General features: G+C 36.5%; 5 protein-coding genes across 5 annotated transcripts; 4 read left to right on the forward strand and 1 right to left on the reverse strand.

Moving 5' to 3' along the window:
• The first annotated feature begins 3,155 nt into the window (after nucleotides 1-3,155).
• Nucleotides 3,156-4,876, forward strand: LOC126582372 (7-deoxyloganetin glucosyltransferase-like). The gene is made up of 2 exons (XM_050246514.1): nucleotides 3,156-3,702; nucleotides 3,799-4,876. Exons 1-2 carry the CDS (start codon nucleotides 3,171-3,173, stop codon nucleotides 4,737-4,739), a joined length of 1,473 nt encoding a protein of 490 aa, XP_050102471.1. The 5' UTR covers nucleotides 3,156-3,170; the 3' UTR covers nucleotides 4,740-4,876.
• Nucleotides 4,877-8,010: 3,134 nt separating this feature from the next.
• Nucleotides 8,011-9,795, forward strand: LOC126582377 (7-deoxyloganetin glucosyltransferase-like). Its single transcript, XM_050246523.1, has 2 exons — nucleotides 8,011-8,586; nucleotides 8,702-9,795. The coding sequence occupies exons 1-2, from the start codon at nucleotides 8,058-8,060 to the stop codon at nucleotides 9,628-9,630; spliced, it is 1,458 nt and encodes a 485-aa protein (XP_050102480.1). The 5' UTR covers nucleotides 8,011-8,057; the 3' UTR covers nucleotides 9,631-9,795.
• A 2,758-nt stretch (nucleotides 9,796-12,553) lies between these two features.
• On the forward strand, nucleotides 12,554-14,880 carry LOC126582923 (UDP-glycosyltransferase 71K3-like). Its single transcript, XM_050247150.1, has 2 exons — nucleotides 12,554-13,525; nucleotides 14,133-14,880. Exons 1-2 carry the CDS (start codon nucleotides 12,562-12,564, stop codon nucleotides 14,612-14,614), a joined length of 1,446 nt encoding a protein of 481 aa, XP_050103107.1. The 5' UTR covers nucleotides 12,554-12,561; the 3' UTR covers nucleotides 14,615-14,880.
• Nucleotides 14,881-17,215: 2,335 nt separating this feature from the next.
• LOC126634098 (uncharacterized) lies at nucleotides 17,216-18,269 on the reverse strand. Its single transcript, XM_050304574.1, has 2 exons — nucleotides 17,634-18,269; nucleotides 17,216-17,445 (listed from the first exon to the last, which is right to left on the reverse strand). Exons 1-2 carry the CDS (start codon nucleotides 18,126-18,128, stop codon nucleotides 17,335-17,337), a joined length of 606 nt encoding a protein of 201 aa, XP_050160531.1. The 5' UTR covers nucleotides 18,129-18,269; the 3' UTR covers nucleotides 17,216-17,334.
• A 3,191-nt stretch (nucleotides 18,270-21,460) lies between these two features.
• LOC126634096 (vegetative cell wall protein gp1-like) lies at nucleotides 21,461-23,235 on the forward strand. The gene is made up of 3 exons (XM_050304573.1): nucleotides 21,461-21,610; nucleotides 21,968-22,693; nucleotides 22,999-23,235. Exons 1-3 carry the CDS (start codon nucleotides 21,463-21,465, stop codon nucleotides 23,031-23,033), a joined length of 909 nt encoding a protein of 302 aa, XP_050160530.1. The 5' UTR covers nucleotides 21,461-21,462; the 3' UTR covers nucleotides 23,034-23,235.
• Nucleotides 23,236-26,514: the final 3,279 nt, after the last annotated feature.

Genomic DNA, 26,514 nt, shown 5'->3' on the forward strand with positions numbered 1-26,514 from the left:
TTTGATGGGGTTATTTCAAGGGGTTTGTAATTACCTCTAAAGGTAAAATTTTAATTTTAATTTTTTTTATATGATAAATTTTCGAATGAAATTTTAACGGATTGAATTTTGTGAAATCAATTTTAAACCCAAGGGGTGCTAATGTAATTTTAAAAGTCTCTAGGAATTTTTATCAAAATATAAAAAACCTAAATATGGGTGGTATAATTTGAGTGTAAGTGAGGGTATGAAACTGCACTAACAAATTAGCTTATCTACATCTCAAATCTGTATGAACTACAAGCCCGCCTAACATGACTCGAAATGTATCATCATTTGACATAAAAGCTAAGAAATAGGTTATGACTTTATCTTATCAAATAAAAAACCTAATTGATGGGTACGGTACCATATGTATTTTGATAATTCAAGAGAGGAATCAAATTATGACATGTTACCCTGAAGGTGCAAAATAGAGGTCGCACTTGGTGCGATGGCAAGTGCCTTCGCCCATGAGCGGTAGGTCTCGGGTTCGAGACTTGGGAGCAGCCTCTCCATAAATGGGGGTAAGGCTAGCCGACATTCACCTCTCCCAGACCCTGCGTAAAGCGGGAGCCTTGTGCACTGGGTACGACCTTTTTTACCCTGAAGGTGCAAAATGGGATCGATCCAGTAAATGTTATGCATATATATAAGGATATTATTAATGATAATAAAAACTTTTGCGGGTGTTCTTATTGTTGGTCATAACAACTACCAAATACACATACATGAGATATACAAGCAGACTGAAAAAAATAAAACAGAAAAGAGAGAGAAGTAAGACAGGACATTGTCTCAATAAAACTAGCTACGGCCATTGCATTAGGGACTAAAATAACAACATTATAGAGAGGATTGGTTTGGGTATGATTATTCACTATATTGAAGGCATTTAAAACGAAGAAATGGATGACAAATTCCTTATTTTGTCCAAATTGAAGGCTACTCATGCAAAAAAGGTATGCCTACAAATCTCCCAAAAAAAAGATTAAAAGAGACAACTATTTTCATGAGTAACCTACAAATCCTGGAAAACTTTCCTTAATTTATATTAATTATAATGATCAATCAGATTTAACTTGACAAGCAAGAAATAACAGACAGGGAGGGAAAGGTCCGTATTTCAACTTTTGCTCCTTCATCTCCTAGGTTCAATGTGCCTAACAGCTACGCCTCTTTTTTTGACCTCCTATACTTCAGGAAATCACAAGACATGTAGAAAAGTAGCTCAGTAGAAAAGTAGCTGAGGAGAAAAGTAGCTCAGTAGCACTATAAACAGTCTGCATTTGTGCAAGCAATGCAAGGCAAACACAAGACCTCAAATGGATCCCACAGCAGTAGCGACTAAGCCTCATGCTGTTTGCATTCCGGCTCCAGCTCAAGGCCATATCAAGGCAATGCTTAAATTTTCAAAGCTCCTGCACCATAGAGATTTTCAGATTACCTTTGTCAACACTGAGTACAACCACAAGCGCTTTCTAAAATCTCTGGGCCCCAATTCCCTTGATGGCTCACCTGATTTCCAGTTTGCAGCCATCCCAGCCGGCCTTCCAGATTCAGATGAAGATGCCACCCAAGATGTCCCATTGCCTTGTGATTCAAATATTTGAAGTAAATGAATAATTTTAGATCATGCTAATAAGAAGAAATCCCTCGTAAACCAATTAAAGTAACTGAATTCACATAATAAACCAATTTTGGGATGCCACTGACCAGGCATTTCACAACTCCTCCAGACTCCAGTTTGTGGCCAAATGCCATCGCTCAGCTGCTCTTTAGGCAGTCCTCCTTTCTAGTTCGCAGTTCCTAGTCATAATTAAGATAATACTACCTCACTCTGTTACTTTATTGACAATTGATGTCAACATTAGCTGATATGCTCCTTGCCTTGGATATTTCTTACGAAAATGCATCTTTGTCGATGATAGTCCTAGATTTCTGCCAATGAAGTTAAGATAATTAAATCGTATTTGATTTCTTTCCGTTTATTGGCCAACTCAATCTTTATTAACTATACTATCATTTGATTTGCCCATGTCGATATTGCTATGCATATTGTTTCTGTTTCTACTTGCAATTTTCATACGAGAGGAGATTGTCACCTACCTGACCATCCCAGTCTGCTCCTTAGCTTAAAATTCTGTCGCATGCACCTCTACCGTTTAGCTGATTTGACCAAACAGTATGATTTAGTGAGTTATGCAAGCATGACATGACAATTTGTTAGTGACTTTGTTTCCTCATTACTAGTCAAGGTATTTGAGTCTCATCTTGTATTTGCTAATGGAACAATGTACAAGCATTTTATGCTAGAAAGCCGGAAAAGCTCCAACAGTAACAGTTTGTGATTGCTGATTGTTGGTGACCAATTCAGAAATAAATATAAAAAATAACAGAAATAACAGAAACTCCATCACTGATGCATTCATCTTGTACTTTTAAAGCGTTTGCGCTTCTGTTAGAGGAGGTGTTGGCGACTTGTGTATTTTTAGGAATTACAAGGGCAGTGATTTCAACACTCTTTTTTACTTTTGCACACCCTTGTTAATCTTGACTGTTGATTTTACTGTAATTGTTTATCTAATGGCTACAAAATAAAGAGAAGACAATAGCAACAAAGGCAATGGATCGAAATAGAGAGGATCTGGCGTGAGTAGATGGAGAAGAGAGAAGAGATGAGGAGAAGGAAATCTGCCAAACAATTCGTGAGGCAACTTTAAGCCATTACCAGATCGCGAGTCATGACAATAGCAACAAAGGCAAGAGTCGAACAGACCTTGCGGTGAAATTGAACGGATTTGCATCGAAATCGAACGAAGATTGCAACGGAGAGAGAGAGAAGAGGAGAAAGAAATGGAGTAGAGAGAGGGGGACACAAAACATAGCTTTAAACGAGAGCCATTCGTTGAATGATAGGCTCTATATCCAGAATCTCATCCTCTCCTCTCCTCTAGTCCTCCTGGTTTTATTTCAGTCACTCCCTTCCAACGACACACTACACTAGTACCTCATCTCATAAACTTGGTTTTATCTCATTCTTAATGAATATATAACGACCTTGTGATTTCCTTACCACTGCTTAGCTATATCCTCCCACCCACCCTGCCCTGAGCTAGTTAGTGCCTAGCTCAGTGCAAGCACAATCTAAGATGGATTCCAAGGCAGCAGCTAACAACAAACCTCATGCTGTTTGTATTCCAGTGCCAGCTCAAAGCCATATAAAGGCAATGCTTAAATTTTCAAAGCTACTCCACCATAGAGGCTTTCATATTACATTTGTCAACTCGGAGCTCAACCACAAACGCTTTCTAAAATCCTCGGGCCCCAACTCCCTTGATGGCTTGCCTGATTTCCAATTCAAAGCCATCCCAGACGGCCTTCCAGATTCAGATGCAGATACCACCCAAGATGTCCTATTGCTTTGTGATTCAATCAGAAAACAAAATTTCTTGGCTCCCTTCCGTGAACTACTCATTAAACTCAACGGTGATGCCATATCAACATCCACTAATCCTCCAGTAACTTGCATAGTTTCAGATGGTTTCATGTCGCCGTTCACAATCACAGCCGCTGAAGAGATTGAAGTCCCTATGGTGCTGTTCTACACTATTGCTGCATGCAGCTTTATGGGCTGTATACAATTTCGTGCTTTGGTTGAAAAGGGTCTTGCACCACTCAAAGGTGACATAAATACAACTTTTCAAACAATTGCTTAATTTGTCTTCAACTCTTATTCGCTTATTTCTAAGCATGTAAATGAAATTTTTCGTGTTGTAGATGATATCTGTTTGACAAATGGCTATTTGGAAAAGGTTATAGATTGGATTCCAGGAATGAAAGATATCCGTTTAAAGGAGCTCCCAACCTTTATTCGGACTTCAGATCCCGACGACATCATGCTTAACTTCATAATGGAATCAACGGATAGAGCTCATAAAGCTTCTGCAGTTGTTCTTCATACTTTTGATGCCTTAGAGCCAGATGTTTTGGAAGCTCTCTCATCTATGATTCCACTTGTTTATCCAATTGGCCCTCTTCAGTTACATCTCAATCAAATACCAGAACACCCCTTGAATATTGGATACAGTCTATGGAAAGAAGAAACAAAATGCCTCGACTGGCTAAGCACTAAGGCGCCAAATTCAGTTGTGTATGTGAATTTTGGCAGTATAACAGTTATGACACCTGAACATCTTGTCGAGTTTGGTTGGGGACTTGCAAACAGCAAGGTGCCCTTCTTTTGGGTAATTAGACCTGATTTAGTTATTGGCCAATCAGCAATTTTGCCGCGGGAGTTTGTTGATGAAACAAAAGAAAGAAGTCTCATTGCAAGTTGGTGCCCACAAGAGCAAGTCCTTAACCACCCATCAGTGGCAGGATTTTTAACACACAGCGGTTGGAATTCAACCATTGAGAGCCTCACTGAAAGAGTGCCTATGCTCTGTTGGCCATTCTTCGGTGACCAGCAGATGGACTGCCGCTTTAGTTGCAATGAATGGGGCATTGGCATGGAAATTAGTAATGATGTGAAGAGGGATGAAGTAGAGAGGCTTGTCATAGAGTTAATGGATGGGGAGAAGGGTAAGAAGATGAAAAATAAGGCCATGATGTGGAAGAAGCTTGCAGAAGAAGCTACTGGTCCACATGGTTCTTCATCCAAAAACTTAGACATGCTAGTGAATCAAGTGCTACTAAGAAAAACTAGACGTCATCCGTAAGAATATTTCTGGTCATGTATTTCTTCCTTTAGCTCTGGCGATGTTTTGTTATTGTTATTCATCATCTCAAATAATAATCGGCTATAGTTATATAAACGATAGGGTGGTGCTATCCACGTAGCCCCTTTTACTTTTCACACGTTTGTTAATTTTTATCTTTTAATTTTTTTAATTCATTCAATTCAATGACTAAAGATTGAGACGAATATGTGGAAAGTAAAAATGATGTGTAAATAACACAACCCTAAATAGTATTATATAATTTTGACAAAAAAAAGAGTATTACTGAGACCAAATGGTTGTTGATCAAACAATCCTCTTGATTAGTAGCCAAAATATTTAACGTAGCGATATTTCAGTACCACAAAATAATTGTCCTATGGTTTCACTTTCACGACCTTTCTGACTCCAACTCTCATCATCAACCATCGTATTATATTTACACGCAATAGAAAAAATAGCACTAATTAACCATATGGAAAATCAATAGAAAAGATAGGCCCTCTCTCTTTCCCTTTTTCTAAAAAAGGTAAGAATTCCTACTACAATAATCAAGTTGGAGAGATGTTGACATGAAGCTAAAGCACAATTTTCATTAATATTTAAATGCATAATATAGGAAAGAAGATAAACACGAACACTGTTACAGAAATTAGAGAAAATCAAATCCTACTTTGATTAAGCAAATCCTCATGATTACTTGAGGTATAAAACATGCGATATTGCGGTACCACACAATAATTTTTCAGCATAATTTGTCTAGCTCCGCATCACTAATTAAATTATACACGCATTGTTAGGCATTAAACATGTATTATATAATGTATAAACTCGAAGAAAAAGCAACATGAAGTATTCATTAATAGTTAAATGCACAACATTGAAAAGAAGGAAAACACAAACAGGGTTAAAGCAAATTATAGAAAATAAATTCCTACTTTGAATATCCCTCGTCTCCCCTTACGTCAATTTGTTTGACTGCTAAGCTTCTTTTCTTGAAACTTTCTTTAATCTCCTATTTTGGCCGCCCTTGATGCGTATCTGAAATTCTGCTAAGCTTCTTCACCTCGATCAGCAACCGCCCTGGATTCAAAGAAACGTGTTATTTGGAGAGGTTGGAATTGCACCCTTTGACATGTGTACTGGGAAAACTAAGGGGATGACCTGGCTAATTTAATCCCTTTACTTTTCATCCGATACATGCGATATTGGATGTCTTGGAAAATTGATGAGCCCATGTTATACTTAACAATAGAAATAACGATTGAAATAATACTCAAAGATGTGCAATAATCGAACATCTAAAATATGCTCTTTTGACATATTTGAGAGACCTATTACTCTTTCACATCTCCTATTTCTTGATTCTTTTTCTTTTCTCTCTCTTGAAGAATATGCTGCTCATGGCAACTCAGAGGTTTGGCTCCTTCAATTTTGTAAGGTCATAATCTATTTATATATTGTAATGGTTAAAACCTCATGACGATTATGTGAAAAATAGTAATATGATGAGGTTATTTGAAGGGGTTTGTAATTACCTCTAAAGGTAAAATTTTAATTTTAATTTTTTTTTTATATGATAAATTTTCGAATGAAATTTTAACACATGGAGTTTTGTGAAATCAATTTTAAACCCAAGGGGTGCTAATGTAATTTTAAAAGTCTCTAGGAATTTTTATCAAAATATAAAAAACCTAAATATGGGTAGTATAATTTGAGTGTAAGTAAGAGTATGAAACTGCACTAACAAATTAGCTTATCTATATCTCACATCTGTATGAACTACAAGCCCGCCTAACATGACTCGAAATGTATCATCATTTGACATAAAAGCTAAGAAATAGGTTATGTGTTACATCCCACATCGTCCAAGGGAGTGGATCCTGTAAGCCTTATATGTATATTCTCATCTCTACCTAGCACGAGGCCTTTTGGGAGCTCATTGGCTTCGGGTTCCATCGGAACTTTGAAGTTAAGCGAGTCCGTGTGAGAGCAATCCCATAATGGGTGACCCACTGGGAAGTTCTCGTGTGAGTTCCCAGAAACAAAACCATGAAGGCATGGTCGGGGCCCAAAGCGGACAATATCGTTCTACGGCGGAGTCGAGCCAGGGATGTGGTGGGGGCCTGAACCGGGATGTGACAATTTGGTATCAGAGCCAATCCCTAGCCGGATGTGTGCCGACGAGGACTTCCGGCCCCTAAGGGGGGTGGATTGTTATATCCCACAACGTCCAGGGGAGTGGATCATGTAAGCCTTATATGTATATTCTCGTATCTACCTAGCACGAGGCCTTTTGGGAGCTCACTGGCTTCGGGTTCTATTGGAACTTCGAAGTTAAGCGAGTTCGCGCGAGAGCAATCCCATGATGGGTGATCCACTGGGAAGTTCTCGTGTGAGTTCCCAGAAACAAAACCGTGAGGGCGTGGTCGGGGCCCAAATCGGACAATATCGTTCTACGGCGGAGTCGAGCCCGAGATGTGGTGGGAGCCCGGGCGGGGATGTGACATTATGACCTTATTATCTTATCAAATAAAAAACCTAATTATGGGTACGGTACCATATGTATTTTGATACTTCAAGACATAGGAATCAAATTATGACATGTTACCCTGAAGGTGCAAAATGGGATCGATCCAGTAAATGTTATGCATGTATATAAGGATATTATTATTGATAATAAAAACTTGTGCGGGTGTTCTTATTGCTGGTCTTAACAACTACCAAATACACATATATGAGATATACAAGCAGACTGAGAAAAATAAAACAGAAAAGAGAGAGAAGTAAGACAGGACATTGTCTCAATAAAACTAGCTACGGCCATTGCATTAGGGACTAAAATAACAACATTATAGAGAGGATTGGCTTGGGTATGATTATTCACTATATTGAAGGCATTTAAAACGAAGAAATGGATGACAAATTTTATTTTGTCCAAGTTGAAGGCTACTCATGCAAAAAAGGTATGCCTACAAATCCCCCCAAAAAATAAAAGGATTAAAAGAGACAACTATTTTCACGAGTAACCTACAAATCCTGGAAAACTTTCCTTAATTTATATTAATTATAATGATCAATCAGATTCAACTTGACAAGCAAGAAATAACATACAGGGAGGGAAAGGGCCGTATTTCAACTTTTGCTTCTTCATCTCCTAGGTTCAATGTGCCTAACAGCTACGCCTCTTTTTTTGACCCCCTATACTTCAGCAAATCACAAGACATGTAGAAAAGTAGCTGAGGAGAAAAGTAGCTCAGTAGCACTATAAACAGTCTGCATTTGTGCAAGCAATGCAAGGCAAACACAAAACCTCAAATGGATCCCACAGCAGTAGCTACTAAGCCTCATGCTGTTTGCATTCCGGCTCCCGCTCAAGGCCATATCAAGGCAATGCTTAAATTTGCAAAGCTCCTCCACCATAGAGGTTTTCATATTACCTTTGTCAACACTGAGTACAACCACAAGCGCTTTCTAAAATCTCTGGGCCCCAATTCCCTTGATGGCTCACCTGATTTCCAGTTTGCAGCCATCCCGGACGGCCTTCCCGATTCAGATGAAGATGCCACCCAAGATGTCCCATTGCTTTGTGATTCAATCAGAAAACAAAAATTATTGGCTCCCTTTCGTGAACTACTAATGAATCTCAACAGTGATGCCCTATCAACATCCATTAATCCTCCAGTAACTTGCATAGTTTCAGATGGTTTGATGTCCCCGTTCACAATCACAGCCGCTGAAGAGATTGAAGTCCCTATAGTGCTCTTCTACACTATTGCGGCATGCAGCTTCATGGGAGTTATACAATTTCGTGCTTTGATCGAAAAAGGTCTGGCACCACTCAAAGGTAAAATATATTATATATACAACTACAGAAGCTTTAATTAATTTATGGCTCGCTCTGATTTCCTTGTTTCTAAACATGCAAATGAAATTCTATTTTTTTTTTTTTTTTTTGGTAGAGGAGAGCTGTTTGACAAATGGATATCTGGAAAAGGTTATAGATTGGATTCCAGGAATGAAAGATATCCGTTTAAGGGAGCTCCCAACCTTTATTCGGACTTCAGATCCCAACGATATCATGTTTAACTTCATGATGGAGGTAACTGATAGAGTTCATGAAGCTTCTGCAGTTGTTCTTCAAACTTTTGATGCCTTAGAGCCAGATGTTTTGGAAGCTCTCTCATCTATGCTTCCACTTGTTTATCCAATTGGCCCTCTTCAATTACATCTCAATCAAATACCAGATCACCCCTTGAATATTGGATACAGTCTATGGAAAGAAGAAACAGAATGCCTCGACTGGCTAAACACTAAGGCGCCAAATTCAGTTGTGTATGTGAATTTTGGCAGTATAACAGTTATGACACCTGAACATCTTGTCGAGTTTGGCTGGGGACTTGCAAACAGCAAGGTTCCCTTCTTTTGGGTAATTAGACCTGATTTAGTTATTGGCCAATCAGCAATTTTGCCGCCGGAGTTTGTGGATGAAACAAAAGAAAGAAGTCTCATTGCGAGTTGGTGCCCACAAGAGGAAGTCCTTAACCACCCATCAGTGGCAGGATTTTTAACACACAGCGGTTGGAATTCAACCGTTGAGAGCCTCACTGCAGGAGTGCCTATGCTCTGTTGGCCATTCTTCGGCGACCAGCAGATGGACTGCCGCTATAGTTGCAATGAATGGGGCATTGGCATGGAAATTAGTAATGATGTGAAGAGGGATGAAGTAGAGAGGCTTGTCAGAGAGTTAATGGATGGGGAGAAGGGTAAGAAGATGAAAAATAAGGTTATGATGTGGAAGAAGCTTGCCGAAGAAGCTACTGGTCCACATGGTTCTTCATCCAAAAACTTAGACATGCTAGTGAATCAAGTGCTACTAAGAAAAACTTGACGTCATCCGTAAGAATATTTCTGGTCATGTATTATTTTGGCCCTGTCAATGCTTTGTTATTGTTTTCCATTGCCTTAATTAATAATCGACTATAATTGTATTAAACATGTAATATTGCGGTACCATACAATAATTTTTCAATGTAATTCTTCTAGCTTCTCATCAGTCATTAAATTATACACGCATTGTTAGGCATTAAACATGTATTATATTATGTATCAACTAGAAAAGCAACATGACATAAGAAGCCGTAAGTATTCATTAGTATTTAAATGCATAACATCGAAAAGAAGAAAACACAAACCGGATTAAAGCAAATTTGTCAAATTTAGTAGATAATTTAATGATTTAGTTGACATATGAGATTTAATTAGGGGCATTAGTGAAAAGAGAAGAAAGAAATTTTAAACAAAATTAATACATAGATTTGAGTGTAAGATAAATTCACATGGCATCTATTGAGTGGGAAAGACAAATAGGGGAAGGCAAGTGGAGAATGTAGCCAGCATTCCTCTTAGAGGAAATCAAATCCTATTTTGATTCCTCGTTTCCCTTACCTTAATTTGTATGAATGCTAAGAACATTTTCAATGGAGATGTCAAAATCCTAGGTGGAATGTCACTGTACATATTTGACATCAAAAATCTCTCTAACCGAAGTGTTATTTACATACTGGAGTTGAAGGCTTTGTGATTTGGAATCAAATTTGACATCAATGTCAAATTTATTTTTAATTCTTTTTAATCGTGGGTCTCTTATTCCACTAAAATTTGAACCAATAAAAATTTTGAAAATTTTTAATAATTACAAGCATTTAAAATTCTATTTAAATAATAAAATAATATTTGACACTTTTGTTGGAGAAATACAAAATTTGACATAAAACTTCAAATTGTCATATCAGTCATCAATTATAATTTAACTCTTATAATTTGACATTTCCTTTGAAGATGGTGTAATCTTCTTTCCTTGAAAATTTCTTTAATCTCCTATTTTGGCTGCCCTCGATGCTTATCTGCAGTTCTGCTAATTAAGCTTCACCTCGATCAGCAAGCGCCCTGGATGGCTGGATCCAAAGAAACGTGTTATTTGGAGAGATTAGAAATGCACCCTTTGACATGTGTAATGGGAAAATTAAGTGGATGACCTGGCTATTTAACGTGGACAAGTCTATTTTTAATCCCTTTACTTTTCATCTGATACATATGCGATATTGGATGTGTTGGAATTTTGATGAGCCCATGACATATTTAACAATAGAAATAACAAGAGATGGAAATAATACTCAAAAGTGTGTAACAATGGAACATCCAAAATATGCTCTCAACTGATATAGCAACTTGACATACTTGAGAGACCTATTACTCTTTTACACCTCCTATTTCTTGGTTCTTTTTTTTTTTCTTTCTCACTCTTGGTGAACATAGTGCTCATGGCAACTCAGAGGTTTGGCTCGTTCAATTTTGTAAGGTCATAATGTATTTATATATTGTAACAGTTAAAACCTCAGGACGATTATGTGAAAAAGTAATAAACCCGATGAGATTATTTCAAGGGATGTCCATGTAATTACCTCCAAGGGATGTCCGTGTAATCTCATAACTTTTTTTATGATATGACAAGTTTTTGGATGAAATTTAGTAAATGGAGTTTTGTGAAATCAATTTTATACTCAAGGAGTGCTATTGTAATTTTGAAAATCTCAAGGATTTTTTTATGAAATTACAAAAAACCTCAATATATGGGTATTATGGTATCAAATCACATCCTTTGTGGTGGCCGGCGTATGGACCATTGCCTTGCCAACTCCTCCTAGTCCAATTGTAATCTCATGATCATATGGTCCAATCGAAAATAAAGTGAAACGACTTGTAGTTGTAGACTTGTAGTGCTGGATGTATGAAGTGAGGTAGCAAATGGAGAAATGATATGCCATCTATATTAGAACAATTTACATGTCACCAGTATATTATCATGTGACATTTTGTGTCATTAAATTAAAAATATATACATAAAAACTTACACATATCTCCTTTTTATAAAAAATAAAAAATAAAAATAAAAATAAAAAGCTACTGACAAAGGCTTCAAAATTTTCAATTTTAACCAAAAGTCTTCTAATAACTTTATTTAATGAAAAATATTAAACTTCAAGAGCATGTCTGTCAAATTAATTACATTTTTGTTCTTGGTCCCTTAATTTGCTTCTATGTCGTAGCCTGTGTACAGCCATGGGATCTAGTTTCATGGCTTGTATATGCCTTGCTGAGTCTACCTCCACCATCGATATGGGCAAAAAAGATTTACCTTGAATTTATGCCCATTTATAATGTTCTAGTAGAGCCATAAACAACATGCTGGCTAACCTGAAGTGGACTGGCCATCATATTGTAAGTTTACATGCTGGCTAACCTGAAGTGAACTGGCCACCATATTGGAAGTTTCATTAATCGAGCCAATTAGCATCCGATGTAGAAGTTTCCTTGCTTTTCCGATTCCATGTAACTTCTGGTTCTGGGCCCTTATGTGAATGAAATTGACTTTCTTCAATTTCGGTTTCAAAACACTTCGGTCTTAGATTCGAATCTCATGGATGATGAATTCGATACCAAATTAGGTTGTCCATTGTGTGGTTTTGCCGAATTCTCCCTTCCCTTAGTGTAAAATATTGATGCACTCAAAAAAAAAAAAAAATATATATATATATATATATTAACTTTTTTGTTTCTCTTCATAAATTGTCTATAACGCATAAAATATAAGACGTTCCCTCATCCTTCATCCACACACAACTCTATCAAAATTTATATCAAGACGCGACATAAAAATGTAAGACGTTTCCTCGCCCTTCATCCACACACCACTCCTACCAAAATTTATATCAAGACGCAATTAAAATTATTTGTACCATCTCAACTGATCATACGCACAATGAACAGATCAGAGCTGGTGTTTGTTCCGACACCGGCGGTTGGTCATCTTGTATCAACCATAGAGTTTTCGAAACGATTACTCGACAGTTGTAATAAATTCTCTGTCACAATCCTTGTCATGAAACCACCATATGAATCCTCCACTACTTTGGACTCAAACCCTAGCACTGCTCGATCACTTGCAGCCTCCCACGCCCACATAAAAATCATAGACCTTCCCAGTGTGAACCGCCCATTCGAGATTCTTCATCAATCTGTGGAGAAATACGCCACAGTTTACATAGAGAACTACAAGTCCCACGTCAGAGACGCCATAGCTGACCATGTTCTGCCCAACTCCTTCGTTTCTGGTTTGGTTATTGATATGTTCTGCACCACCATGATTGACGTAGCCAATGAGTTCAAGGTTCCATCTTATCTGTTTTTAACTTCCGGGGCTGGTTTTCTAGGGCTTCTCCTCCACCTTCCGGGCCGGTATGACCGACTCGGAACAGTTTTCAAACCATCAGACCCTGAGTCTGTTGTGCCGAGTTATGTCAACCCAGTTCCTGCAAATGTGCTTCCTTCGTTTGCTTACATGGACACCGGGTACAGTTGCTTTGCAAACCATGCTAGGAGGTTCAAGGAAACCAAGGGTATAATCGTCAACACAATTTTTGAGCTGGAGTCCCATGCTGTTGGCTCACTTTTGGATTGTGAGACTGAGATCCCTCCTGTTTACACGGTGGGACCCTTGATTGGTGAGCATCATGTGCAGCCGTCTGATCGGGCCAAATTTGGAAAGATCATGACGTGGCTTGATGATCAGCCTCCGAAATCAGTGGTGTTCCTCTGCTTTGGGAGCTTTGGAAGTTTTGACGAGGCCCAACTGAGAGAGATTGCAGTTGGATTAGAAAAGAGTGGTAAGAAATTCTTGTGGTCCGTACGGAAAACCCCACCTGCGGGCCAGTTTGTAATGCCAGGTGAGACAATTTATTTTCGGAAAATGACTTTAGCACATTTTTTATGTGTATATATATATTTTTTTTTTATTTAGAATTTTGAATTTTGAATTAATATTTGAATCAAAATAAAATTAAGAAACATGCATAACAATGTAAAATGAGGTTTTAAAATGCGTTAGCTGCTAATCAGGCGACATGCAAGGGCTTAGGGCCTATACATTTAGACGGGGGCCTAGGCCCATTTTTTATTTTAATTAAATTTATTATGTAACATATAAATAAATGTTTATACTTTAAGATTATACATAATTTTATTAGATTTAAATTGCAAAATAACATGACATAAAATCATAAAGTACTAAAACATATTCAAAACATGGAGAACAACCATATAATGAGTGTTCATTTAAGTATTTAACAAGTCTCTTACAATTTACTGAAAAATAAAATCCAAAATGAAAATTTAATATTTTTTGTCTAAGTAAGTAGCAACTTATCAAACATTACTTCTCTTACTCTCATAGATAATTTAATCATTATTTTTCAACTTGTTAGTGAATTTGGTCTCATCCCCTCCAAGTGTAAATTTTGTGAACATTTCTAAGCTTATAAAATGTAATGGCAGGTGAGTACGCAAATCATGAGAAGTTTTTGCCTCCAGGATTCTTGGAGAGGACCAAAGATGTTGGTATTTTGTGTGGTTGGGCCCCACAAGTGGAGGTCCTGGCCCACAGAGCAACCGGAGGGTTTGTGTCGCACTGTGGGTGGAACTCCATATTAGAGAGCTTGTGGCATGGTGTCCCTATTGTGACTTGGCCTCTGTCTGCAGAGCAGCAGATTAATGCCTTTCAGATGGTGAGGGATTTGGGATTGGCCGTGGAGCTGAGATTGGACTACAGAAGGGACGGTGGTAATCATTTTATGGTGGCGGATGAGATTGAGAAGGCTGTGAGGTGTGTGATGGACGGTGATGGTGCGGTGAGGAAGAGAGTTGAGGAGATGAGTGAAGTGTGTAGGAAGGCTGTTGGAGCTGGTGGATCTTCCTCTACTACGATTCGACATTTGATTGAGGTTATGTTGGCAAGCCTTGACAAAAAGGAGGAATGATGGGATTAGTCGCACATATGCTCACAGCACAATATAATTGCTTTTATTTTGGGGAACTACAAATATAAATAACTAGGATTTGTTCATTTGTGCATGCGCAACTGAACTGATCTTAGCTGCTTGATTGCTGTCACGGGCAATGTGAAATTCCTCATAATCTTTCCGGGCCTGGAAGGGGTGGATAACCGTGATTTACCACCAGTTGTCTCCCTTTTTCTAAGAAAAAACTCAAGTAAAAGCAACTGATTTTGTGTGCTCAATAACAATTATAGTGCAATGTTTATTAATGCATGCTTTTTTCAACGATCCAACCGTCCAACTTATTTGTACACACTTCGAGATTGCATACGTAAAAAATCGTAAAAAAAAAACATTCAAAGATTATGTAAGAGACCAAAAGTTTTCAACGGTTATAAACGAAAAATCACAATTTAACGGTTATTTTAGCTCCGATTTTGATGATTTTTTACAGCTACACTCCTCGACCCTATAAGAATGTAATGAATAAATTTGATCTTTAATTTAAAATATTTACACTAGTGGATACCACAAAATCTTATTTTATACTTAATAGAAGTATAATATTAACTCTAAGTGTTTGTTTAATCTACCGTTTTGACACAATATGCATTCTACCAAACTTTTTTCAACGATCCAACCGTCAAACTTATTTGTACACACTCCGAGATTACATACGTAAAAAATTGTAAAAAATAAACATTCAGATATTACGTAACGGAACAAAAGTTTTCGACGGTTATAAACGAAAAATCACAATTTAACGGTTATTTTAGCTCCGATTTTGATGATTTTTTTACAGTTACACTCCTCGACCCCATAAGAATGTAATGAATAAATTTGATCTTTAATTTAAAATATTTACACTAGTGGATACCACAAAATCTTATTTTATTCTTAATGGAAGTATAACATTAACTCTAAGTGTTTGTTTAATCTACTATTTTGATGTGATACGCATTCTAAGAAGCTTTTTTCAACGATCCAACCGTCCAACTTATTTGTACACACTTCGAGATTGCATACGTAAAAAATCGTAAAAAAAAAACATTCAAAGATTATGTAAGAGACCAAAAGTTTTCAACGATTATAAACAAAAAATCACAATTTAACGGTTATTTTAGCTCTGATTTTGATGATTTTTTACAGCTACACTCCTCGACCCTATAAGAATGTAATGAATAAATTTGATCTTTAATTTAAAATATTTACACTAGTGGATACCACAAAATCTTATTTTATACTTAATAGAAGTATAATATTAACTCTAAGTGTTTGTTTAATCTACCATTTTGACACAATATGCATTCTACCAAACTTTTTTCAACGATCCAACCGTCAAACTTATTTGTACACACTCCGAGATTACATACGTAAAAAATTGTAAAAAATAAACATTCAGAGATTACGTAACGGAACAAAAGTTTTCGACGGTTATAAAAGAAAAATAACAATTTAACGGTTATTTTAGCTCCGATTTTGATGATTTTTTTACAGTTACACTCCTCGACCCCATAAGAATGTAATGAATAAATTTGATCTTCAATTTAAAATATTTACACTAGTGGATACCACAAAATCTTATTTTATACTTAATAGAGTATAATATTAACTAGTGTTTGTTTAATCTACAATTTTGATGCAACATGCATTCTATGCAACTTTTTTCAACGATCCAACCATTAAACTTATTTTTACACACTCCGAGATTGCATACGTAAAAAATTGTAAAAAACAAACATTCAGAGATTAGGTAACGAAACAAAAAATTTCAATGATTATAAACAAAAAATCATAATTTAACGGTTATTTTAGCTTCGATTTTGATGATTTTTTACAGCTACACTCCTCGACCTTATAAGAATGCAATAAAAAATTCAATGTTCAATTTAAAATATTTACACTAGTGGATAATTTTTTATACTGAATGGAAGTATAACATTAACTCTTAAGTGTTTGTTAAATCTATCAATTTGATAGGATATGCATTTTACGAAACTAGTTTCAACGATTCAACCGTCAAATATGTTTGTATGTACTTCGAGATAGCATGTGTAAAAAATCGCAAAAAAAAAAAAACATTCAGAGATTAGGTAATGGGACCGTGAGTGAAAAAAAAATATTTACACCATTTGTTTATTTATTTTTAATCAATGTAACATTTTAAAATAATAAAATAATCAATTTCTGTCGGTTATGGCGGTTAAATCCGTCAGGAAAAATCCGCCAGTAATTTATGTCGGATATATCCGACAGAAAGTAACTTTAATCCGACAGTAAATAAATTATGTGTCGGAAATATTTTATCCGTCAGAATGACTTATTAACCGCCAGGATCGTCCGACACCTAAAGCTAATATTGTAGTAGTGTGCTTAAGCAACGGACTTAACGATAAGTGATTTTCACACTTTGTTTTCTTCATGCACTCCTTCATTTCTTTTTTCTAGCATGTGGAATAAATCAAGAGGTAGAAACACAACAAATGCCGAATGAGCAAAGCAAGTGCGGAAATCACTACCCCAGGTAAATTCCTATATTGGAGGAACGTAGGAAAATGGAATTTTAAGGACAAAGAGAACATATTTCTTCTACAAAGTAATGTTGCCCTTATTCATCATCCAGATTACAAAGACAATTAAACGAATTTAACAAATTAAATGAAACAATAAAGAATTACAAATGAGGAATTAAATTTAATCCTTCATACATTTCCATCTGGTCTCAAATAATTGGAGAACCTCACATGATCCATTGGATCTCTCTTCTTTTTCTTGAAATGCTTAGAGGCAGCTTTCAGCACCTTATTCCACACCTGAACACCAATTACACAAATTCATATCTTAGAAATCAAAAAACAGATCAACCAAAAATTTTCAGTTACCAGATTGATTAAACTTCCAATGGGTGAATCTCAGAATCTCAATCAAACATTAAAAAAAAAAAAAATTAAAAACGAATTAAAAATCTAAGAACACAGATTACAAAAAAAAAAGGCAGTACCTTCGAGGCTATGGGGTTACAGTTAACGTTAACAGGAGTCGGAGAGAAATCAGAGGCCAAAACCATCTTGCTTTTCTTCCTCTTCATCAGCTTGTTCTTCAGAGCACTCCGATTCAGATTGAAACAAGTTGTGGCTGTGGGGATCTTCTTCTTCTTAATGCCGGAACCCGCTTCAACGAGGCTGTTCTGATTCTTCACTTCCAACCCCATCTCAAAATTGAGCTTACGCGGCGTCGCGAAATCCAAATCCAAATCCAAATCCATGGGAGCGTAAGCCCGGGGGACCAACGGGGACCATATTGAGCTCTGCGAGTAGTCGAAATCAAAGGCGGAGTTGTCCGGGAACTTGCAGAGCAGTTCGTTTGACATCACTGGCTGCAAATACTCCACCACTTTGCAAGCGCAGCTCAAAGCTAAAAAACTCTCTCTCTCTTCTTCTTCTTCTTCTTGCTGTCTGAGTGAAGTGAGATAATATGTTTCTTCTTCTACTTCCATTAACGAAGTGAAAAGCTAACAACTTTGGTGTTTTTTGGTCGCAAAAGCTAAGATCTTTTGTGTTGGGAAGTTTGGTTTTGGAGCAGAATAAAGGGGAAGGAGGACAAAACGGGACATGAAAGTTACCGTTGCCGTGGGTTTTAGTGTCTGCTTTTAAAATGTCCAACGGCCGAAACAATGTGATTTCTGACCTAAAAACATTCCGATATGTCGGATCTAGGCCCAAACTTCTGATATGTTAGATTTAGCCCTGGTTCTATTTCAAGCCCAAAACAAAGTTTTTTTTTTTTTTTGTACTTGAGATTTTACATTTCTATTAGCTCTTGGAAATCAAGATTACTGAGTACTTTTTCTACGTACATAAAACACGATCACGTAATATTAATATTTAACTCAAATTATAATTCTTATTATAACACATTGAATGGTACACAATGTGATTTGTATTTTTGGTACCGATTGAAATTTCTCTAACATTACAAGTATGAACCTCCAAAATAAGAGAAGTAATTTCCACACTCTATTTTTTTTCAACCTTGGATTGAATATATCAAAATAAATTAAAAGTAGAAACAAAAGAGGGGTGTAAGAAGAGAAAAAGAGTACTACACCAGAATAAGTCTACTCCTTGTCTTGTTGATTTCCCCTACACAAAAGTAGAAGAGTACGTATGTTCAGTGGTACGGAGAAGTTCGAGTATATAAAAAGAGGGTTTTTGCCACTTAATATTGTAGCCTAATAGTATTCCTCTTCATTTGTAAGTAAGATGTCTTAAGTTTGATTTTCATCAAAAGCGAATTTGAATTACATTATTATCAGCCCATTGTGAGGCTTAACCCAATTCCCCAACCCTCATAGTGTAGATAATATCGTTTGTTAAAAAAATATAAAATTAAAAAAACAAAACAATAAAAAAATAAAAAACCTCTGCATGATGTTGTATCAACTATGTCAAGTATAAGAACAAATAACGCAAGTGATTTAAACACATCTCTTTTAGCCTCTACACTTCATGTGTATTAAAGACAAGTGCCACAGTCGCTAGCGAAACAGATATAGACAAGCATGTAACTCATAGGTAATAAAAACTCCACTATTAATCATAATTAATTTTTTACTATTGTCAAAATTTCCACTGTAGTAAACTAAGACAAGTTTAACTTGGTTATTACACGATTAGTACAACCACAAGAGTTAAACCTCAATGTATCTAACCTTAATCTTTCTCCCTTATTTGACCTAAGTTTGAAATACGATCAAACTACATTGGAAGAAAATATGATGGCTCCCTCAAAGTTTAAGGAAGCACCCAACGGCCGATGACATCCAGTACTAGGCTTTCAGCTACATCCTTAGGAGGGATGTCGGCCCAAAACTCGACTCGCTTGCGCTCCGCAGCAATCCTGGCCAGCAAGTTAGCAGCAGAATTGTCACCCCTAGTGACCGAGCGGAATGTCACACTCCTAAACTTCTGCAAGTCATGAATGCAACGAAAAACAAGTTCCCTGGTCTCGGAGTCAGGTATCTTGGTCTCACCTGTTATCATCTGAAACAGAAATGGATGATTACCTTCGATCTGTAGGTAATCAATGCCTTCTGTCATGGCAAACTCAATTGCCCGGGAGAAAGCAATCAAATGCGTTGCCAAACCGTCCCTGACCTTGCCTGAAGGTCCAGCAATGGCAGATTTGAATACAGCATTGTGATCTCTCACAATGCAAGCAAAAGAACCAGTCCTTGATTCCGGCTCATGGTGACCAGTGAAGCTGATCTTCCATGCATTATTGGGGGGCGGAGTCCATGAAATGTGCCGGATAGGCACTATCCGATTAGCATTTAGCATATCTAGGAGAGGTCTTGCAGCCATATTTGTTTTTGTACTGAATGAGGCTACAGCTTAGCAACAAACACACAGTGGCTACTAACTCGAACACTTAGACCCGAATTTATACTATGAGTTTACCTAACCGCCTCGTCCAAAACAGGTCATCATGCCATTTCAGGTCATAGACTATAAGAAAGGTAAAAATCGTACTATGGAAAACGACCGTTGAATACAGTCAATTGCCTTCCAAATGCTATAAATCTACCAATTCTAGATATGCTATAGATGGCAAGAGGCCGTTGCCAACGGCATCATAATTATATAACATTTCGAGCAAAAACATAATTGACATTCCGAATAATGAACATGACTAGATTTTCTTTTTAAACTCAATAACAGTTCAAGCCTCACTTGCCGTAGCTGGCAAGGGGTTGTTGGCAACGGTCATATAACTTATTGTGCAAGTTTAGATGCTGTGTTTAAATTTGAACTCTAAACATAATTTGAACATACCGGGTAAGTAACTTCTTCCCAAATTCCCCAAAGGAGGAAGAGTTAGGTTACAAGTAGCAAAATCTTGTTGCCAAATGGTAACAGAACAGCCAAATTATAACAGGTTGACATAGAATCTTCAATTCAAAAGTTATCAACAGGAATGAGAGCTCTGGACTTATAGTCAACCAAGCGTGATTAGTGAAGAGTATAATTTCTCTCTTCTGCAAAATCTAGTAAAGGAGTTTTATGTGGAACTTAAATTTTCTGTCTCGATAATTCTTAGACCTTCTAGTTGTTCTTAGCTAGAACTGAAAGTCAGTACCTACTACGTGTCTGCAATGAAATATACAGAGAGTAAGACATGCCAAAAAATGAGATGGCATCTTATCCTTAACGACAAGTGAAAGTTTTATGCTGGTCTTTTGTTCCCAATTCCAGTATGGTGTGTGTTTGTGGCCTTTCAGCCTCCATGCCTTCGTGGTTACATTGGCAAACAAAAACTCCTAGGTATCAGGTTCAATGACAAGCACAAACCAAGAGTTTGGTAGGTACGAAGTTTATCTAATGTCAAGGATTTAGTATTCATATGTCCATCAAATATATACGTTTCTTAATATTCTTAAACTCACTAAACAGAAGACAAATATACTAGATAAGATTTTTAAGGCGTTCCATCATGATGCAAAAGAAAAGATGCTAAACATCTAGGGATAGTAAGAGATGAGCTAACCGAGACATGATTAAAAGTTCGAAAACTACTTATCGAAGGACTCATAACTTCCGGAGAAATGCAGAACCTAATATAAAGAGTGAGAGAGAATAGAAGTGTGCGTCGCTTTTGAGTGGAAAGCAAGCAAAATAAAGTTCAGAAAAATCTGCAATGTTCATATTTTCTCCTCTGCCAAGCAAGAATATATTCAAAGGAAGCAACAAAAAATCTTAGACTACAAAGTAGTGAAGATGAATCTTCTTTAATTAGCTTTACTTTATGTCCTGTCTATATATATCTCCCAAATGTTTTCTTGGAAGATGACTCAGTTAAGCAAAATATTTCAGACTGGTTTTCTGAGTGTTTTGGAGTTCACAATGTATTGCATCAGATTGAGCACCATACCAATTTTCTACATCTCCATTTCAATCACAACTTTCTCCATTCTATGTGGTAAGCAAGTGCTTTTCTTTGTGTCCAAAGTCATTAATTTAGCCCTCCTCATTAGCAGAGAGAAACTTACTTACGTCTAAAATGTCTCAGTGACAGTATCTCAAGCCTATCACATGACACAATGTGTTTTCACTTCTCACATTGAAGTGTGTTATTGACTTATAATACCATCATTGTGGCAATATGTCACTATGACAATATTACAAGCCTATCATTTAACTTTGCACTTTGAAGTGCTTGATTGACGAGTTACGATTAGTGTAACGTAATAGTTGCATGCAAGTTCTTTCTTCCTACACACAACTTACATTACTTGGACAACTTTTACAACTAATTCTATGGTTTGTTTTGGTGCAGATGCAAGAAGTTTTGCCCAATTCTTTAAACCCCATGACACAAAACTACACAAAAGCAATTCAATCCATGAATTAGAGAAGTACAAGCTGAAAGCAATATATCACCTGGACTTACAATTTCCATTGCCTTCCCCAAATATTGAATTTACACCGTTCGATGCCAGCTCTCCCTCTCCCTCCTCATCACCACCGTTGGATTCACCAGCACCAGGAAATCTCCCTCTTCCAGATCCGTACTCTGTACTCCCACCGATTCCTTCAACCCCACCTCTTACAAATCCTCCTTCATCTGGGCCCACATCCTCACCCATCCCAAACCCACCACAAAATGGGCCTAGCCCATACCCACCAACCACAACCCCAATCCCGCCCGAAAATTCTCCTATCCCACCCAAATCCATCCCAACCCAACCAATCTCTCTGCCCCCCATAGCTTCCCCTCCGCCGTCCGGGCCACCATCTCCTCCGCACAAAAAGCCACCGCAGTCTGCAGCATGGTGCGTGGCCAACCCGGCGGTGCCGGACCCGATAGTCCAAGAAGCCCTAGACTATGCATGTGGGTCGGGGGCAGACTGCAAGTCAATCCAGCCCAGTGGGTCCTGCTACAAGCCCGACACATTGTTGTCGCATGCTTCGTACGCCTTCAACAGTTACTGGCAGAAGACGAAGGCTGCTGGAGGCACTTGTGATTTTGGAGGGACTGCCATGCTTGTCACAGTTGATCCCAGTAAGTCCAAATTGTTCCCAATCAAGATATAAATTTCTTGTCCTTATATATATTTGGCATATTGTACTTGATATCTCGCAGAGCTTTGATCTGGACATTTATTTTAAATTTATTATTAATAACGCAAGGGAAAGGGTTCAAAACTTTTACAATATTTTAGGGTTAGGAGAGTTTCGAATTCGGAACGTACGGTTAGAAATCTAAGACGTTATCTACTAGGATATTGCACCGCATGCTCATTCAAGAACACTGACACACAGCATGCTAATTAACAAATTAATCATTGCATGGTTGTGACATGGCAGGTTTTGATGGATGCAAATTCTTCTACAAGGGATGATTCATGAAGAAGATAAAGAAAACTCTATTGCACGGAATATATTCCCTTTGAGATTTCCAGATTGTCCAGAATCTGCAAGCACTTGTATAATCTTTCATTTAGCAGGATTAGCAAGAAGGATGAGTTTTTATTCTATCAATAAGTAATAATTAACTCGTGTGGAGAATGATCTCATATAATTATATATTTGGTTGGAAGGGAACGAACAGCTGCCAAATTACTTGCATTTGATGCCTTCATTCTCTGAAGGGTTTGTTAATTAATGAACATTATCAAGTGAAAGCAAATGAAAGGATGTAATTAATAACTAATTTTAAACAGAAAAGTTATTTAGACTCGCTCAATTGGAACTTGCTTACACATGTAATATTTTTCTTTTATTGAGCTGTAACATATACATAGAGTTAGGAGCATCTCGAGTGGTGCTTTTATATCTAGTCCTTTTAGTCTTAGGATGCCTTCAAGGGAAAGAATTTTTTTTTTTTTTTTAAATGGAGATTAGCTGTGAGGTCCACACCACATCGAATTTTAACGATCCGAACTGTTTATTTTTCAAGTTGCACCTCATAGATCATCCTTGCAAAATATTAGCCAAATCGGAAATATTTAAAAAAAAAATTTGAACAAATGATATTATTTACACTAAAGGGAGAGGATGGGTTTAGCCTCACAATGGGCTAAGCAATAATGTGGTTCAAATTCTCATTTGGTGAGAGTCGAACCTAAGACCTCTCACTTACTAATTTAGTTATAAAAAAAATTAACGAATACTTTGTTATATAAAAAACAATGAAATTTTATCTTGATAATTAAATAAGCAAATAATTTTAGATTGAATTAAATTAATGAAAAATACTTCAAAACTTTAAATTTTAACCAAAAACCATCATAAAACTTTATTTAATGATAATAAGTATAAGAGAAACTTCAATGTTTAGATTGACAAAGATAAACCATCAGCACTTAGTGGCATATACTGCAACAACTAGGCCAGCTGCTTTACCATTTTTGGACGTTAATTCAAATAGCTTGGGGAAGTGACCGACAGGTTGGACTTTCACCATTAAAAGCCAATACACATACTTGTTTGCAATAGGAAGACGACGGCAATACATGCTCATTATTTCCTCCATATATACGCAATTCTTCGGCAAACATGACTTTACACATTACAAAATAATACAAACCCTAATGCACGGCCACAAGTACAACCCTAGTCACTTTTCAATGGAGGTTCGATGACAATTTTTGTAGCTGCATGTGAAGCATTATTTTTAGTTTGTTAAAAAAAATGCATCAATTTTTATCTTTTACACGTCATTGTTAATTTTGTTATCGTAGATTTTTAATTCGTTCAATCCGACAACCAAAAATTAAGAAATTGTGTAAGAAATAAAAATGAGCATACAGATAGCATTACCCTACATTGAAATGCAATTGCATGCAGCTAGGGTTATAGCAGTTGTGTAAATTAAAAAGAAAATTAATGAAAATAGCTTCAAAACTTTGAGTTTTAACAAAAAATCATCATATAACTTTATTTAATGATAAATACAAGAGAGAGAGAAAAAAAAAACCTAACTAAATGCGCATGCAAAGAGCACCCAACCAATCCTTTAGTTGCATAACCCTTTAACATAATCCAAATATATTTTATTCCTCTAAAATTAAAATTTCAAATTGAAGTGGGATCCGTTCAATTCAGAACCATATCTGAGGCGGTATGGTTGGGAGGGAGTCGGTCAGGTGTGAGTTGGGATGGTTGGGGGTAAGGGTGGGGCAACATCATTGACAATATCGTTGGACTCATCACCCATTTTTCTAGTAATGGTATTGAGCTATTGGTCATGCATCACTTTAACGTCGTGGACGTTGATCTCTATCATGCTTTATTTTTTTAATCTTTTTATTGCATTCTGGTGAAAGAACTTGAAAATCTGGGACGAGCATATACCGTTAAGTTTTATAAACAGTGTAGTATCGTTAAATTTCATAAACAGTGTAGTACTATTAAGTTTTATAAACAGTGTAGTAAGTTTCATAAACAGTTTGTGTGAGGGGAGCATGGATCCGCGCGTCAGTTTTTTTTTTAAATATTAAAATTATATCTTTTTCATTAAAATTTAAGTTTTTTTTGTCCTTTTTATTAAAACTTAAGTCTTTTCATTAAATATAGTTATAGCATAATTTTTTATTAAGACCATCTCCAAACTTGGGCTAAAAGCCAAATTACCCCCCCCCAAACACTCTCCAACCCATGTCAAAATTTTAGGCTAAATGCCAAATGTTATTTCTGGGCCAAATACCCCCCAGCTTTCCCCCCGGGCTAAATGTCAAATGTTTATCGGAATTTAAATTTTTTTAGATTAAAATGTTCGTAAAATTAATTTACAATAATCTACATATTTATTTTTTTTAAAAACAATTGATTTAAGAAAAAAATTAGCTTAAGTTCATTCTTTAATAATTCCGGGCTAAAATTTTAGGCTAGAAGGGTTGGAGCAGAAAAGATGTTTCTGGGCTAAAAGCCAAATTTTCCGGGCTAAAAAATTTGGCTTTTAGCTCAAGGGTTGGAGATGGTCTAAGATAAAACTTAGTCCAAGCTATTTTCATGAAAGTTCTCTAAATTAAAAGGAAATTCCTACATCCGAATTCCAATAATTTAATTGAGAAAATATATAATAAGATGCTGGCCGACACCCAAATGCGATTGCATCTGTCTATTCATAAGAATGCCTTAACTCGAACTAAGAAAGAGATAACAGTAATTGACTAGTCCTGTTCAAGAAAAGGAAAACAAAACCCTCCCATAAAAAAAAAATTTATAAAAAAAAAAAAAAAGGCATGCCCTTTAAGTTGAAAAAGTCTAGGGCCTCTTTTGTCCCCATTGTTTTTTTTATACAAAAAAATTCTGTTAGTGAAAGCATCACATGTGTAGTTTTGGCAGCATGAACCCCAATCACGGGTTGAAAAGCACACTACATGTTAAAAATTTGCCTATAGCAAAATCCAATTTCTTGATTCCTTACCTTTGTCCTTTAACATTATGATTGGATTAGCAATTTGCTAGTACTAAATTATTTTTATTTATTTTTAATACAATGGTTAAATTTGTAGTAATGAAGTAAGATATTTAGAAATGCGTTTCTGTACAAAAACATAAGCAAATGATTTAGAATTGGTTCGTTTCAAGTAATCAATTTGCACATCCTCTCAATTCATTGTATTTATCATTTCAAATTCATTCATCTACTATTTTACAATGGAGTTTTAACTAATTTAACCTGAAGTTATTGGTGCTTACAAATCTCTCCTTCAAACATACCCATATTTGGTTAAAGATCATGACCACTGATTTCAAATTACAATACCCTACTTGGATATGTCTTGAAATCTGAATGTAAAGGAAGGAGTGACTCCATTCCTCCATCTTGTTTTGTGGCGAATGTGAACTTCAACTTGGTTTTGGAAAGACCCTCAA

The sequence above is a fragment of the Malus sylvestris genome, chromosome 9 (assembly GCF_916048215.2).
Source record: "Malus sylvestris chromosome 9, drMalSylv7.2, whole genome shotgun sequence".
Classification (NCBI taxonomy): Eukaryota; Viridiplantae; Streptophyta; class Magnoliopsida; order Rosales; family Rosaceae; genus Malus; species Malus sylvestris.

Bases quoted from the DNA above. Each gene is read 5' to 3' on its own strand.
- LOC126582372 (XM_050246514.1), top strand. From the start codon at position 3,171: ATGGATTCCAAGGCAGCAGCTAACAACAAACCTCATGCTGTTTGTATT. The intron at 3,703-3,798 runs GTGACATAAATA...TTCGTGTTGTAG, and splicing joins GGGTCTTGCACCACTCAAAG to ATGATATCTGTTTGACAAAT.
- LOC126582923 (XM_050247150.1), top strand. From the start codon at position 12,562: ATGAACAGATCAGAGCTGGTGTTTGTTCCGACACCGGCGGTTGGTCAT. The intron at 13,526-14,132 runs GTGAGACAATTT...ATGTAATGGCAG, and splicing joins GGGCCAGTTTGTAATGCCAG to GTGAGTACGCAAATCATGAG.
- LOC126634098 (XM_050304574.1), bottom strand. From the start codon at position 18,128: ATGGAAGTAGAAGAAGAAACATATTATCTCACTTCACTCAGACAGCAA. The intron at 17,446-17,633 runs GTACTGCCTTTT...ATTGGTGTTCAG, and splicing joins GTAACCCCATAGCCTCGAAG to GTGTGGAATAAGGTGCTGAA.
- LOC126582377 (XM_050246523.1), top strand. From the start codon at position 8,058: ATGGATCCCACAGCAGTAGCTACTAAGCCTCATGCTGTTTGCATTCCG. The intron at 8,587-8,701 runs GTAAAATATATT...TTTTTTTGGTAG, and splicing joins AGGTCTGGCACCACTCAAAG to AGGAGAGCTGTTTGACAAAT.
- LOC126634096 (XM_050304573.1), top strand. From the start codon at position 21,463: ATGTTTTCTTGGAAGATGACTCAGTTAAGCAAAATATTTCAGACTGGT. The intron at 21,611-21,967 runs GTAAGCAAGTGC...GTTTTGGTGCAG, and splicing joins AACTTTCTCCATTCTATGTG to ATGCAAGAAGTTTTGCCCAA. The intron at 22,694-22,998 runs GTAAGTCCAAAT...GTGACATGGCAG, and splicing joins GCTTGTCACAGTTGATCCCA to GTTTTGATGGATGCAAATTC.